Below are 15866 nucleotides of genomic sequence, written 5' to 3'. Positions count from 1 at the left end.
CTGACGCACACCTGGCACATGACCATCTGGCAGTTCTCGGAGTAGGGGAGCCTCCCTCCATCTTACGTGGCTTTCCTGCTGAACGTGCAGATCCTGGGCCGCACACCTGGACACTGAGACTCAGAGGCTTTGAGCAGGGGGCCTAGGAATCTGCATGGTTGACACATTTCTCCCCAGGTATTCTGATGGATGTGGTCCTAGGGCTTCACCTTGAGCCCGGTGACGGTGACGCAAGAGGAGGGGCCTCAGCTGGTCCAACCCCCACCAGGTTTATGACATGAAAGCAAAACCCAGTGGGGTTGCAGGGGCGTCCCCCAGTCTCACTGTGATGCAGAGGCGCACACGTAGCCCTTAACGCCCTGCGCTCCCTGCCCGTGTCCTTGAATTCGTAAGTGTAGTTTCTAGTCACAGTCAGCAGGAGCTCTGGCAGCAAGGTAGAGTGACGACAGAGACTGATTTAAGAACCATGTGAGCACAAGCACATGAAGTCGTTCTCAGGCTGAGGGCAGGTTTCCAGTCACATCTCTGGGGAGGGTAGGATGGTGGGAGGGCCCTGAGGGCTGGCGGGGGTGCCATGAACGTGTGGCTCCTTCCATCACGCCCAGCCTCACGGTCCCCATCCGTAAAGTAGGGTTGCAGCAGCTCCTAGTCACAGATGCATTGTTGTGCAGAGGAGCCACTTAATGCCCACACACTGCCCATGTGCCCACGCCCATGGTTACCATCACCCCCCAGCCTACTGCGCGGCACAGGGGCAGCCTGGGTGGAAACCATTCTAGAATCAATTCTATAGGTGTTTTTAAAATCTCCATTTCCATAATCAAATATGGGTCCAAATTTAAGGAGTTTATGAGCTTATGTACCCATCTAGGTGGGTCCCACAGCCAGGCCCACAGTCAGGCCTTCCCTCCTTCCAGAAGCTTCCAAGAGAATCAGCAGTCCTGCAGGGGCTCCTGCTCTGCAACCAGGGAAGCACGCGACTGTCCCAACAAATCCTCTGTCTCTGCGGGTGGGACTGTGCACAGCGCGGCTCCCTCTCGGCTGTCTCAGGCCCTGGTCACCCCCTTCTGGCCCAGAGCTGCAGCCTCTGGCTCCCATCTCACCGTGCCCTCAGCACTGCCACCAGAACACCGCTCAAACGTGGACCAGCTTGTGTCACAGGCTCCCTTGGTTTCTCCCGGCTGCCCAGGACCAGCAGGATGAAGCCCCCAGAGGGACCCCAGCACACAAGCCCTTCCTGGGCAGCCCTGTGAGCTCCTGGCATGCCCAGGAGCTGAGTCCCTGAGGGAGCCAGACAAACAGGTGTGGCAGCTGAGCGACCAGGGCTGCTGGCAGAGCGGGCACACGACTGAGGCTGCACCCTGCAGGGAGCCACCCAGCCTCTGCGCTGGGCAAATAGGGCCCAAATGAGGTGTCCCTGTCTAAACCCTGGCACCTGTGCATGTGGCCTTACTTGGAAAAAAGGTCTTGGCAGATATCACTAAGTCAAAGATCTTGTGATGAGAAGATGGGCCTGGGTGAGCCCAGTGCGTCCTGATTTCTGTGGCGAGTAAGACACAGGGTGACCTGACCACACACGGAGAAGACAATGTGAAAACGAGGCAGAGGCTGGAGTGATGTGGCCTGAGCCCAGGGGCGCCGGCAGCACCAGAAGCTGGAAGAGGCAGGAATGGGTCCTCCAGAACCTTCCGAGGGGGCGTGGCCGTGCCAACACCTTGAATGGGGACATCTGGCACCTAGAACTGGGAGAGTATTTATGTCGTTCAAAAGCCCCAGTGTGTGGCCATTTGTTAGAGCAGCCCCAGGAAATCCATGCAGCCTCCATGAGGGTGTGGGAGAGATCGTACCCCAGAGCCCTGGCCTCGGCGGCATCACGTGTGTGTTGGGTATCTCTCCCCACCCCCAGCTCAAAGTGGAACTCCAAGAAGGTGGGGCTCTGAGTCTCTTGCTCACATCTGCAACTTCAAAACCCAGCCTAGCACCTGATACATCAGATACTTTGTGAATAAATGATGGAGTGAATGAATGGATGGATAATGGATGATGGGGTCTTGTAGGATGAATAGGGGTTTACTTGTAAACCAAAGAAGGGAAAACCATTACGGGCAGAAATAAGACCCTGAAGCAAGAGCCAGGTGGAATTCTGTGCCTTCAGAAACCTCCAGACAGCTGCCTTTGATGCTAAAGGTGGCTTCTGCCGTCAGGTCTAGAAACTCAGCTTCTTTCAGAAAATCAGTCATGAAGAGACTGAAAGGAAGAAGGCAGAGAGCTCCAGACAAGGAGGTGCCGCTCTGCCAGCCAGGCACCCTGCTTCTGCCCCTACTCTGTCCTGCTGTGTCACCAAGCCATCCCGAGGATCAGGTGAAGATGGGCATGTGAGATTCTGTAAACGCCCGAGTGTTAATCAGATGGCGTCCACTTTTATGGTGAGTCAGCCCGCTGGTGGGGGGGCTCGAGCAGCGTCTGCTGCCTGTGGCCTCCGTGAACTGTGCCAGCGATGGCCATTCTTCTGTCACCGCTCCGAGGGCTCCAGGGCGGCCATCAGCACCAGTTCCCAGGACTCGGCAGGCCCTCGGGAAAGGCCTGTGCCGGGTCTCTGATTAACCTGCTGGCCAGGGCAGTGTTGACAGCCTTCACTCCTTCCTCCAGGATGTGGGCGCTGCAGAAGAAGTTCCTGGCCCAGTTCACCGTGCACCAGCAGAGCCGCCTGGACGCTCGGAAGCAGAAGGCCAGAGTCATGGACCACCTGGAAGCCCAGCTCGAGACCCAGCTCCAGGTGAAGTTTCAGAAGCAGGCCTTTGCAAAGAAGGCTGGTTCTTAAGAGAGGTGGAAATGGCAAAACAGGTCAGCAGTGGAGTCTGGTGGGAGCACCAGCCGCCCCTGCTCAGCACCCCCTCACCCTCCGCGGAGTGTCACTGGCTGATGCACCAGCCTGGCTGCTCCCCTGTGAGCCTCAAGGCCAGCAGGGCCCTGTGGATTCCCGTGTTTCTGCAGCACCCAGCTCAGGGAGAGGCCCCCAACACGCTGACTGTGTGCACATACATCGCTGCCATGTGGGCTCGGTGTCAGGGCTGACATCAGAGGCATCTAGGCAGTGACAGGTGGCTGAGGCTCTCACTTGGTCTAGAACATACAGGAAGCTCAGCCCCTGTGATATAATCTGCATATTTCATCACAGAAAAACCTCATCAGTGTGTGATTATAGTGTGGCTACAAAGCAAAGTGGCTACCTTTGAGAAAGTAGAACATTCCAGAATGGAGGCACTTCACAGAGTGTCAGCCACCAGTGTGGGTGTCTCTGCGGTGAGGATGGTCATGGTGACTAACGCCTGTTGATGAGGGTCTATTTCAGACAGCACTGGGCTGAGAGCCTCACACACACTGCGTCGTGTCATCTCCAACCACGAGGGGAAGGTTGCTTTGTTCTCCAGTTATAGGTGGGGAGGCCGAGGGCACGGGAGGCCAACTCACGACCCAGCATGTCAGCCAGGAAGTCCTCGAACCCGGGTGTGTCTGGCTACACCACGCCGTTGGCAGTTAGGAACCCAGACCCAGGAGTCAGGCAGAAGTGGGCTGGGGCCTGGTTCTGTGCCGCCACCTCCGTGGCCCTCATGGAGCCCTCCACCTCTGTGTGCCCTGTAAAATGGGACCCATGGCTGGCGCGAGGAAGGGTGGGCAGGGGCCTGGCAGGAGCTGGCAGATGTGAGCCCCTCCCTCACATGCTCTGCCCTGCTCCTGGCCTCTGTGGGGTGCTTCCTGGAGAATCCTCCTCTGTGCTGGGGACACATCCCGCCAGCCCTCCAGAGCGTCAGCCCCGTGCTGGCAGAGGGGGACTCGGGGAGGCGGCACAGGGCAGAGGGGGCCAGCCGACCCTGTCTCTTTGCACTCAGGACGCTGAGCAGAGCTTCATCAGTGAGCTGGCAGCGCTGGCCCGGGTGCCCATTGCCGAAAGCAAACTGTTTTCGAGTAAGCGTGGACTGTCAGGTAAGGCGGGAAAGGCGGGGCGCTGCAGCGGCAGGTCCCCGGGGGGAGCACAGGTTCCCGTCCCCTGTCTGCCACTAACTAGCTGTGTGACCTTTGAGTACCATACATACCCTCTCTGGGCTTTGCGTCCCTGTGTGGAAACGAGCAGGCTCAGGAAAGGCTCTGGGCTGATTCGTGGGTCTGCAGCTCACCAGCTGTGTCTCCTCTCCGGCTCTTTCCCCATCTGTAAAATGGGGAAGTAATCCTCCTTTCCTGCCAGCGGCAACTTCAGCGACAACCGCGGTGTGTTGCCTGCCAACGGATAGTGACGGGAAGGTGTGTGAACATAGAGGGCTCTTCAAGTCAGGGCTCCTGCACTGGCGACCTGTCGTCAGGTTCCCACAGCTTCCCGAGTCTGCGACCCGAGTTCGAACCCCAGCTCTGCCACTTATGGGCTGTGGGGGCTTCGGAAAGCACTGTACCTGCCTGGCCTTACTTTCCTTGTAAGTCAGTGGGTATCGAGTGCATTCTTGGCCCACAGAGGAATTTGAAAACGCCATGAGTTGGAGTGAGGTGCAGAGAAGCTGTGACGTGCTGAAGCCACAGAGCCAATGTCTGCATGCACGTGTCTCCTGCAGAGAAGCCCCTAAGGACCAAGAGGAAGAAGCCCCCACCCCGGGAGAAAGGGGGGCCCGGTGACGAGACCCCTGCCTCAGGCGGCCAGCCCTCAGGATCGCTCAGGTACAAGGGGGCCCCAGCTTACCGTTCCCCTACTGTGTGTGCACCTGGACAGACCTGGGCAGAGTCCTGACTGGCTGCTTTGCTTCCCTGTTTTAAGCAGCAAAAGGCTGAGCCAGCAAGAAGGTGGAACTGGTGATGGTGAGAATTCCAAGAAGATGCTGAAGAAAAGGAGCAATTTGTAGTTTGAGGTCGGTTGGGACCGACCCTGCAGACCTGGTCTGCGTGCTGCCTGCCCATCCCCCAGCCATGCTGTCTTACCAATGGATTTCAGCCCCGGGCAAGTTCACTATGGATTCAGTGACACTGAGGACTGACAATGGAACGTTCTTGGGGTGAAAGGGTTATACCTAACTTTATTCCCACGGTGGCAGGTCAGTCACTAGAATCCCACCCACTCAGAGCAAGTCTGTGTGCAGCAAGCCAGTCTCTGCCTCTGGGCCTCTCTGTCCTTGGTGCCGCCACCACCCCAGCCTCTGCTCTGCTCTCCTGCTGCCTTGCAGCTCTGCCACCATGTTGCCCAGAGCACTGGGCAGAGCTCTTTTATATAGAGTCAATAACAACGTATTGCCCACAGGTGTGTCATGAGCTAGCCAACCAGGGCCAGGTGAGAATCCTGGCTACAGGAGCCTTCACTTTATCCACAGAGTCTATTTTGACTTCCCATCCAGTCTCCCTCCGTCTGCTCCTGCCTTTATCACATCAGCCCACACCTGGGTCCTCGTGACCTTCACGGGCCCTTTAAATTCTCCCTCCGAGTGGCAGACCGAATTTCCTTCTGTGCCTTCATTGCTTGAACCTGAGGACAGGAGCGGGGCATGGAGCGCTCCCCGACCTGGGGACGGGGCTGCACCTCTCCTGGAGAAACCCACAGTTGCCAAGTCTTTATTTTTTTTCTGGCTTTCCACCAACTTTCAGCTGGGTTTCCTCCGGACCAGCAGGGCCTCCGTTCCCACCTGTTTGTCAAACCTCCGCTCCTCCATCCCTGGGCTGATGGCCCCACTACACCCTCCACCTGTCCCTCGGTACCTGGCGGCCTGCGCTCCTCTCGGGCTCCTTCTCAGGCCACCATGATCCTTTACCATGTCCACAGCACCTCGCAGTGACGCCATTTCAGCCACAAACAAGTTTCTTACCTCCACAACTGCACCTCGCAGCTCAGGTCTCGTGCTCTCTTCTCGGGCTTCCTGCAGGAGGGCGTCTTTCTCCCTACGGCCTTTCTCAGCACTGTGCGGAGAAAACTGGCCATGGCTCCCGCCGCCTCACGGGCGCTGTTTCTCAAGGGGCCTACTTACTATACCAAGGGCCTGTCCTGCTGCCTCAGATGTCACCTCCATCCCTTCCCAGCCTCGGGGCAGGGCCCAGTCCTCCAGGAGGCAAGCCACGCCGGACCACATGTCCGCTGGGGGACACTCGGATGTCCCCCCGTCCATAGGGGCAGCCACGGGCACACTCTCCCATGAGGGCAGCCCGTTCTGTTCCTCAGTCCACAGTGAATCCTGCTGACTGTCACCAATTGTCTTGTCAATGGGTTTCAGCCCCAGGCAAGTTCACTATGAATTGAGACCGAAGAATGACAATGGAATATTCTTGGGGTGAAACAGTTTTATACCCACTTTAGTCCCACAGTGGCAGGTCAGTCACTAGAACCCGTCTGCTCAGAGCGAGTCTGCGTGCAGCAAGCTGGTCTCTGCCTCTGGGCCTCTCTGGCCCCCAGCAGCCATCCCAGTCTCTGTCCTCGGTGCTGCCACCACTCCAGCCTCTGCTCTGCTCTCCTGCAGCTGTGCAGCAGCTGTACCACCATGTCACCCAGAGCACCAGGCAGAGCTCTTTCTATAGAGTCAATAACAACGCATTGCCCACACATGCGTAGTGAGCTAGCCAACCAGGGCCAGGTGGGAATCCTGGCCACAGGAACCTTCCCTTTATCCACACGTGTGAAGAGCACAGTTAGGACCCAGCCACCTGGGGACAAGGAGGGGTCTCCCCTGTGCCTCATGGGCTTGTTGTGCAGGGGACGAGGAATGGATGTAGAAGTGCCGGAAAAGGCCTAAGTGAATGTGGCACACCTCGGAGCCTGAGAGAATCAGAAGACCCGGTTGGAAACACGTCTGCAAGCTTTGTGTCTCTTTGGCTTCAAGAAGGGGCTTCATTCCCTGGGGACCTCTTCCTCCCTGCCTTCTGTACCCCCCTCCGCACTGCCGATGTCACCCCGAGCCTCCCTTCCCAGCATGGGGCGTCTCATTCGGGCCTTAGGGCCTCTGCTCTCCAGCCTCTTGGTGAGCCTCTGCTGGGCGCTGGGTCTCCAAGCACCGCTGGTGTTTTCTGGGTCTCAGCCTTCGCCTTCCCCATCGCCCTCACCCTCTGTCCCGTGCACCAAGGCCACTGGCTGCCACAGCATCTCAGCAGGACCCACTCCCGGCCTTGGCTCAGCCAGCAGCTAAGGCCTGGTCAGTGGGGAAGGTCTGAGTTTGAAGGCCCGGGACCCCGACGCAGACCATGGGAGCCCTGGCCTGCAGGCCGCCTTCACCCGCCCTGGGGGCCTGAGGACCCGCAGACACACAGCCACACCAGCCGCTGCGTCTTCTGTGGGAGGCACTTCCCTCGCTCAGGAGCTGGCCCAGCGCTCAGACTTCACCGGAGGGGATGGGCTCTCCTGCCAGACAACACTCCAGGGGTACGGCTTCTCCCAAGGGATGGTGAGAACCTCCAGAAGCTTCCAGGTGCCACACATAAACCACTGCCAGGAGGGGCCCTTGCCACCCTCACGGCACCCGTGTGGGCAACACATTGTTATTGACTCTATATAAAGAGCTCCGCCCAGCGCTCTGGGTGACACGGTGGCACCTGGGAAGAAATTGCTCTTTTTTTTGTGATCAGGGTTGTACAACCTCAGCGCCAGGGACATTTTGGGTGAGCTCGTTGTTATTTGGGGCCGGCCTGTCCTCTTGTGCGATGGTTAGCAGCACCGTTGGCCTGCACCCACCAGATGCCAGGGGCACTTCCCCGCTGTGGCAACCCAAACTGTCCTCGGACGTTGTCAGACGTCCCTGGGGGGCACCACCATGGCCTAGGCCACAGTGTGCCGGCCAGGGCAAACCACGGTGGCTCCAGAATCTGGGAGACCTTGTCTTGGGATTTTCTGGACCATTTATAGCCTGAATTTTTACTTCTTAAAACCTAAATTAGACTCTCTTAGGAAAGAGTGGCTCCTTAACAGCAGTGATCCAAAATAATATTTACATGGTTTGTTAAGGACACTGACCATCAGAGCCCAGCGTCAGGAGGGCGGCAGGTGGGATTCCCAAGCGTAACCAACAGCCCCCTCTTGTGGCTGAAGAAAAGATTTCCTCCTGCAGCGTCTTCTACAGGCTGTGGCTTCTTTGCAGTATTCTGAGAGCTTGGTGGACATAGAAATCACTTTTGTCACATGGGGCCTTTACACAGAGGCATTCTGGAGGCAAGTGACTCCGATGCTGGGAGTGTCTAATTTGGGGACGTGAATGTGGCAGATGCAGACTCCCTGAGAGCACGAGCACCTCTGGGAAACGGCAGGCATACGGGTGCGGTCTGCCTGGCTGCTTCGGCCTCTGCCGATCTTGTGGGGTTAAGTGTTTTGCTTCTTAAGTGCAGCTTCCTTCACCCAAAGGAATATGTCACACGTCACAAGCTGCTGCACCCTCTCCACCCGGCTACGGCTCTTGGCACAGTTAGGGGCATGGAACTACCGATAAAGACTGGGCTGATGCTGTCACATTCTGTTGAATATGAGCAGGAGCACAGATGTGCCTTCATGACGCACTTGCCTCCCAGATCAAAATAAAACGTGCCTATTAAGACACTCAGCAGTGTGGGGCACAGGTGCTGAGACACCTGGATTCGGGTGTGGGCTTACAGGCTGGGACTGAGCTGTGTGACCACCACACACCTGGGCAGGGGAGAGCGGGTCAGCGAGGAGCCCCCGGGGACACCTCTCAACTGCTGTCCCTCCATTGGGGTTCCATGCCCCAGTTCTCAATAAGTGTTCTGGGTTGTTACAGTCACGGAAGGAGATGAGCCAGGAAGGGAATCACGAGGGCTGCTGTACGGAGGAGTGAGGTAATTCCTTCCTGCACATCTGCCTGCTGATCTGAGCCCCAGCTGCTGGGGCAGAGCCAGTGGGGTGTGTAAGGTCAGCAGCCCCAGAGCAGTCCTCCAGCCAGCCTGCAGCTCTCCTCGCTCTTGCCTCTGGCACTGATCTTGCTGCTCCTGCAGAAGCCTCCCAAGTGCCCTGCCTCCTCCCTCCAGCCTTGCCCATCCTCCTCTTACCTGGTCACTGATGCTCCTCAGCAGTACTCCTCACCTCTTGGGAGGAAAAGCAAAATCTGTAACACAGACCACAGGGCCCTGCAAGGTCTGGTATCAACCAGCCCACCTGATGCCCTCACCCAGGACCTAGCCTGTCTCCTCTCATGGCCTCACATGTGCCATGCCCCCTGCCTACCACTGGGCCTTTGCACATGACCTTCATGCTGCCTGCCACACCCTGCCCCAGCCCCAGCCCCTTTGCTGCATCCGCTACTCTTGTTCACATCTCGACAACGGAACTCTTGCCTTCCAGAACCTCCCCTGCACCCCCCAGATGAGATCAGACCCCCCTCTTATGCTCTTTGCCCTGTGTATACTGCTGCAAGAATGGCCAGGCTTAGGGGATAAGTAACATTCCTGTATTTCCTGTGCAAGTTTGGAACCAGTTGAGCTACAGGCAAGGCAGTCAGAGATCTGTGTATCTGCTTTGTAACAAGGAACTCAGCAAAGGGCTTGCTCACCTTCCCCTCTAGTAAACTTGCCCCCAAGTCCCACAGACATGGCTCTGCTGTCTCCAGCACGAGGACACCCCTAGGGCACAGGGAGGGGGGTGGGCAGGGAGCCCAGACTGAGTGGGCTGGAACTTGCCCATTCAGGGGAGGAGAGCTTCATCAAAAGCAGAATGACAAAAGGTATCAAAGAGAAGATATGATTAGAATGGGGGAGGAGACAAGGACAAATGATATTAATTTTAAAAACCTGAGGCATTCCACAAAATCACCAATTCAAGAACAAAATAATTTTGAAATCAATGAATTGCCTAACCCACATCTGTACCACCTTGTTCTAATACTTCTCCACACGAAATTCCACACAGCTGACGGCTGGGTGATTCTCCACGGACTGGCAGCCTCTGGCTCCATGCAGCTCAGCACCCCTCCCCAGTGCTGTCCACTTCTGGTGCTGGGTGCTCAGGACACGTCTGTGTCATGACCTCTGGCCCCATTGTGTCACAATGCAGGGCAGGTGGCACGGGGGTGGCCATGTGTGCCTGGGCTGGTCAGCAACACCTCAACTATGCACATCATTGTGCCCACTGGACCCAGCTCAGCCTGCTCGAACCCAGGTCCCAGAAAGGCCCACACCTCCCAGGGTTACTGATCTGCAGGGACACTGAGTGAAACAGTGGTCTTAGACCATTGCCGTTGGACTAGCTGACTGGTGAACTGCAAAACGCATGTCCGCGGGCACGTCTAAGCCCTTCCCTGGGCCTGGCTGGGGTCTGCGTGCACACACCTTAGCTTCGTGGGAAACCGTTTCCTGTGGCTGGCCGTGTCCACAGAGGGAGGAAGACTCCATTGAGCATGCTCAGCTCCTCTCCACACTGTGCAGTTGGCTGTTTCTCTGGGGAGGAGAGAAGCCAGGGGAGCCCCCACCCCGCCCTTAGGGAGTGGCGCCATCCCGTCTCTGCAGACGTGAGGACCTGGAGGTCCGGGCTCCCTCCAAAGTGCTCCCAACACAGCCCTTGGCAGAGCACAGTTAGATGGCTATCTGACCTGCACAGGCTAGGGGGTGATGTGGGAGAGAGGAGACCTCCAGGGACCAGGTGGGTAATTAACTGCTCCAAATTTACTCTTCTGGAAGCTTCTGTGTTGCCCTTGAATAGCCCAAATGGGCAAAGACCAAACACCAAAGTTCTGCCCTCCGTTCTTGACCTTCCCAGTATTTAGTCTTGTTTTGAGAAAGCCCATAATGGACCCTGAGCCAACACCTCTTTGGACTTAACCAAGGTATCCTAACCCAGCTGGGGGCAGAAGACACGGCCCTGTCACGTCTGCTAAGTAGACACAGGACCGTGCAGGGCCATCCTGCCTCAAGTGACATTAAATCTTAGCATTTAGGAGCAAGGAGCTTTGGACTTTGGGTCAAACTGTGCGGGTTCAAATACTGGTTCTGCGTCTTCCTAACTGATCTTAGGGGAGTTACTGACCTCTGGGACTCATCTGTAAAGTGGGGATAATAACAGTGCTGACTCCACAGCACCGGACGTGTGCCTGCGTCATCACCATCACTACCAACAGACAGACGAGGAACATGGCTTGAGTTTTTACTTCTCTGAAGCATGTGCATCTGCTGGTGGGGCTGGAGGGAAGAAATGGGAAGTTGAGGACACTCAAGATTCTGACCTACACCTGACCACATAGTGCACAGGGAGAGGGATGTGCCAGGAGAGGGAATGGATGGGTGCTTTCAGCCCACTACACAGGGGCCCCCCACTGCCACCTCTCTCCCTCCCTCCCACGGTCGCAGGGTCAGGGACCCAGCTCTCCAGAAGTCACGATGGGCTCTCTCCTCCTTCCTTGGCCACCCCCACCCACCAAGAGGGAGTCCTCAGGAAGCACCCACTACCAGCCGGTTACTGAAGGGGGACCACCGAGCACGTGCACCCAACCCAGTGACTGCCACTTAAATGAAAGAAAACACCCCATCAGGCCAGCGCGCCACTTACTTTATTTCCTCACAAGCTTTGAATTCAGAAATAAGAGCCACAGTAAAGTTGTTAAGTAAAAATGGGGGTGATTACAAAGGAAAACTTTGTACAAAACTTTAAAAATCTGACTGCCCCATCAACTGCCTCAAAGGGACCCGGACTCGGGTGACCGCGGGCAGCGGCTGCCCCACCACTGTGGCCTGGATGGGGGCAGGGAGACCCCTTCCGGAGTGGGAACCCGGCTCGGCCTGAAGTCCAGAGCAGGCAGGAAGGACACACGCAGACCAGAGAGCTGAGTCGTGGTAACAAGCGCCACAGAGACCAGGGCTTCTGACACGGGTGTGGGATGTTCTCTGCGGGCAATGGAGGGCTGCCCTGCTCTCTGGGAATTCCCAGATCCCGATGTGGGCGGGGTTGGGGGGCACTTGGGGTGAGCAATGAGCAAACATCTCCATGTTGCATGTTTTGGAACTGCCCCTGAGGGCTTGCGGTTTGGGCACCGCGTCCCGTCGGTCCTGGGTGGTGGTCCAGCACACGCACTCACAGACTTGCATACATAATTTAGTAACATGCATCAACTATCCTAGAACAGCTACAGGGGTGCAAAGGAACCGCCCCGAGAATCTCGGAGCCCGTGAAGTCAGAAGTGGAAGGGACAGTACGAGACGATGCTGGGACCTTTCACTAAGGAGGGGAACACAGACACCATGCTCTGAGGTGCAGTCAGCGTGAACACACAACTGTGGGCCAGGGAGGGTCCGAGCAAACACACCACGCTAGTACCACTTCTTCCTAAACAGAAAAGGAACGATCGTCATTCAATTATCCCCCCATCAGTACCAAATAAAACCGGGTTTCCAAACACTGGCAGGGAAAGGAATGGACATTATTCCCAGACTCCTTCGCTGCAGCTCATCCACTCGTCTGCCTTCAGCCAAGGCTGGTGATGTTGGAGCGGCCGCCGGGAGGCGCCACGATGCGGTGGCCAGTGCGCCTCGGATTGCTGTCATCTATCTGGGCACCTGAAGGAGACACAGCCGTCACTGCTGATGAACCTGTTGACGCCAGTTCCACCTGGTGCTCGCCCACATCCCCAGCCTTTGGGGTGCTGAGCGCTGGTCTCCACGTGCCTTCCAGCCTCCAGCCTTTGGGACGCAGTCCAGGCTTACCTCTGGGAAGGCCCCAGACCTCCATGAGGCTCTCTGCTCAATCCTCTGGGTCCCCTCATGCCTGCGTCACCCGCTGGCCGCCCTGACCACCTTGTGCTTTTCTTGGCTGGCTTCATGTTCTTGAGACAGGTGGGCAAACAGTCACTGAGTGCCTGCTGTGTGTAGGCACCAATCTGGTGCTTTAACATATGTTGCTGAGTTTAGAGCACACACAAGGGGGTGTTTTCACCAATTTACAGATGATGAATTTGGGGGTCAGGTCCTGCATCTCGGAGGACACAGCTAGATGGTGGGGAAGCCAGAAGCCTAGCCTCAGCTGGTTTGTTTTCAAAGCCCTGACTCCTTCCAAACAGTCAGAACAACACTCAGCTCCGGGCCCGATGCTCCAATGGAGTTTTACGATGGTATGTGTGGGAGTGCGTGTATGTGCAATGGTGCCTGTGTGTGTGTGTGATATATCTATAGATGTGTGTGCACTACCGGGAGCTGAACTAACCCACTTTGTTTGCAATGCGCATATCTGCAGGAGGTGGCAGCATTTTTAGTCTTAAATCTGCAAAACCATCCATTCTAATCTCGTGCATTCTTGTAAAATTCCAGCCTCAAGCCTAGTGCCTGGCACTCCCTACTTGTGTATTGAAAGAATGAAGAGCGGGTGATGTTCAGCTGAAAGGAGCATTGTGGAGAAGGCCCTGGGGTCCGTCAGGAGGCTCAGGCTCCAGTACAAAGCAGGCCTGGAATCTGGGTAATTTGGATCCAGACACTCCCTCTCCCCCTTGGTCTCACTTCCTTTTCCATAAAATAATAGAACAGATGAGGCCCCTTGACCTCTGACGTCATGTGATCCGTGTGAGCCGCGGAGAATTTGGTCTAGTGTACCAACTTTGATTTTCTCTCATTGCTCCTTTCTTGACACTGTGTCTTTCTGGTAACTCAGGACCCTCCTTAAAGGCCCAGAAATCAGAGATCAGGCCTCGTGCTTAATCCCTTTTTCCCTCATAATCATCTGCACCTTGCTGGCTCCATGCAGGTACTTTGAAAACACCTGGGGGACAAGGGTCCCTGGGGCGGTAGATCAGCTACCTGTCTATAATGGCGCGTCACACAGATACTTAAAAGGGCGTTCATGAGGTAGTTCCTGACATGGAAAACATCTACATTGTTGATAGCAAATGAAGCCACCTGTCCACCTGCCATGAGGCTGGCCAAGGGCAGTGTTGTGGGCCTTTCAAGCAGACTTTTTATTTCATTGCTTTCCTTGTTGTATAAGGGAGGGATTTTCTCTCCGTGTTTAACAGCAATTGCAAAATGCGTAACTTGAGAATAGAGATCCAGGTTGCAAACTCCCTAAGAGGTGGCGTGTGGTCCCGACCCAGTTGACACCGCATTCTATCCCTGTTTTTGTTGACTAAGCATCAGGTGATGTATTTGAGTTGTGTTTCTGGGCCATTTGTGCAAAAGTACTAGTTATTTTTAAGCACTGGAGTCACACTCATTGTGCGAGCTCTTCCATGGAAGGCTCGTGGAAAGTGAGGTGGACTGGACTGGGGGACCCCCCAGTGAAGTCCCCCACTGCATTATCGCTGAGGCAGACGCTCCCTGAATGGATGGCAGGGATTTAAATCGACGTTGCATCTTCCTCTCTGCACCATCCACTCTCTCCTGCAAAGCATACCGCCTATTCTGTCTGAATGTGCTTCACCCCTGCCAGGCCAAGAGCCAGCAAACTGCGGACCACAGACAAAACTCAGCCCACCACCTGTTTCTGAGAGTCCACGAGCTAAATATTTTACATTTGTAAGCGGTTTCGTTTTAAATGGCTATTCAACAATATCCTAGATTTTGTCTCTTGGCTCACAAAGCATAAAATGTTTACTATCTAGTCCTTTAAGAAAGTTTGCTGACCCCAGGCTAGACAGACGGCTGCCCAGCACTGTCTTATTCATACCATATTCCTAGAACCGAGCACAGCATATAATACATGCTAACCCTCAAATATTTTTCAAGGCAAAATCCCAATCCAACACCCCCGACATGTGCGACTCTGCCCTCGTGCGGCCCTCTGCTGAAATTGCGGATACCTGTCTGGGGTCTGCAGAGAATCCAAGGGACCCACCCACTTTCCATTTCGCCCACATGAGGGGCTGAGCAGCACCAAGTCCTGATGTTTTGACACTGAATTTCTCGGGGCCTCAATTTTCTTCTTAAAGAAATAGGACTAATACCACTGGACACACAGGGTTGTTGTGAAGAGCAAACCATCATGAGCTACAAAGCCATGATACACAGCAACAGACTGAAGGCCCTGCTCACAGTGGCCACTCCCAGTCACCAGTGCATGTGCAGCTTTCCAGGGAGGGGTGTAAAAACGTCCCAAGTGTGCTTAAGGACGAGCACAGGGCCAGTGTCCATAAACCAGAGTCACGCGTCTGTGTTGCACTCGCGGACCCTCTGCTTTGGGACTCCCCCACCCGCTCTGCCCCGCCCTGGGGAGGCAGAGGGGGAGGGGCTTCCCCAGCCCGTCCTTGCTTCCTTGTCACCAGCTTGAGGCCCTGGTCCCCTCTGCAGGAGTGTGGGCCTCCTTACCTGATAAGCTGAAGTTGGACTGGTGGAGATTCCTGATGGGCGGAGGCTGGTGTTTGGAAGGTGAGGATTTGGCGGAAGGAGCTGGAGTTGCATATTTGGGGGTGGCTGGCACCTCGTACACAGGCCCATCGTACATGCCCCTGGGAACTCCTTGCAACCCAGAAACCTAAAGAGACAGAGGGGGAAAGGCACTGATGAACAAGACGCACAGGTGGCCCCCTTTCAGGTGGGTGGGCCCTATGGAGGGGAGAGTGACTTGAGGTCACCTTGGGGACGCACACAGGCACACATACACCCACTCACTACACATACACACATTCATACACACCTATAACACAATCCAACACATGTAAAAAGATATGTACAACATGCAAACAGTTCACACATGTACATGGGCACAATGTGCGTACATACACACGCGCAGAGGCACACACGTGCAGACAACACATATGCACCCTCACAAATCACACACACGAACATGCATGTGTGCACATACCATACATTATATATACAATCCAACACATGCACACATGCATATATACGTGTATGTGCACGCACACACACTTGTGTGCATGCACACACATGCACAGCTTCGTGAGGAAGGACCCCAAAGCCATCTCCAAAAGGAAAGC

General features: G+C 55.7%; 2 protein-coding genes across 16 annotated transcripts in view; one reads left to right on the top strand and one right to left on the bottom strand.

Moving 5' to 3' along the window:
* The window catches only part of EVC (EvC ciliary complex subunit 1), a 209692-nt gene that overhangs the window by 58349 nt on the left and 135477 nt on the right, over positions 1–15866 (top strand). For 3 of the 14 annotated variants that reach the window (XM_036921153.2, XM_036921145.2, XM_036921152.2), the window contains exons 18-21: positions 2650–2776; positions 3891–3984; positions 4602–4704; positions 4802–8469. In XM_036921153.2, coding sequence (XP_036777048.2) covers positions 2650–2776; positions 3891–3984; positions 4602–4704; positions 4802–4886 — 409 coding nt within the window. In that variant the 3' untranslated portion in view covers positions 4887–8469. Of the gene's footprint in view, positions 1–2649; positions 2777–3890; positions 3985–4504; positions 4705–4801; positions 8470–9865; positions 10389–15866 lie in introns of those variants that run through there. The other 11 variants (XM_036921148.2, XM_036921154.2, XM_057502096.1 and 8 more) reach the window with 10 other exon arrangements.
* Positions 11481–15866, bottom strand: part of CRMP1 (collapsin response mediator protein 1) — a 68342-nt gene continuing 63956 nt past the window's right edge. For both annotated transcript variants that reach the window (XM_036921155.2, XM_036921156.2), the window contains exons 13-14: positions 15235–15400; positions 11481–12501 (exon numbers count right to left, since the gene is read on the bottom strand). In XM_036921155.2, the coding sequence (XP_036777050.2) occupies positions 12410–12501; positions 15235–15400 (258 nt within the window). In that variant the 3' untranslated portion in view covers positions 11481–12409. The remainder of the gene's footprint in view (positions 12502–15234; positions 15401–15866) is intronic.

The sequence above is a fragment of the Manis pentadactyla genome, chromosome 5, assembly GCF_030020395.1.
Source record: "Manis pentadactyla isolate mManPen7 chromosome 5, mManPen7.hap1, whole genome shotgun sequence".
NCBI lineage: Eukaryota > Metazoa > Chordata > Mammalia > Pholidota > Manidae > Manis > Manis pentadactyla.
This window is presented reverse-complemented; position numbering and strand designations above follow the sequence as displayed.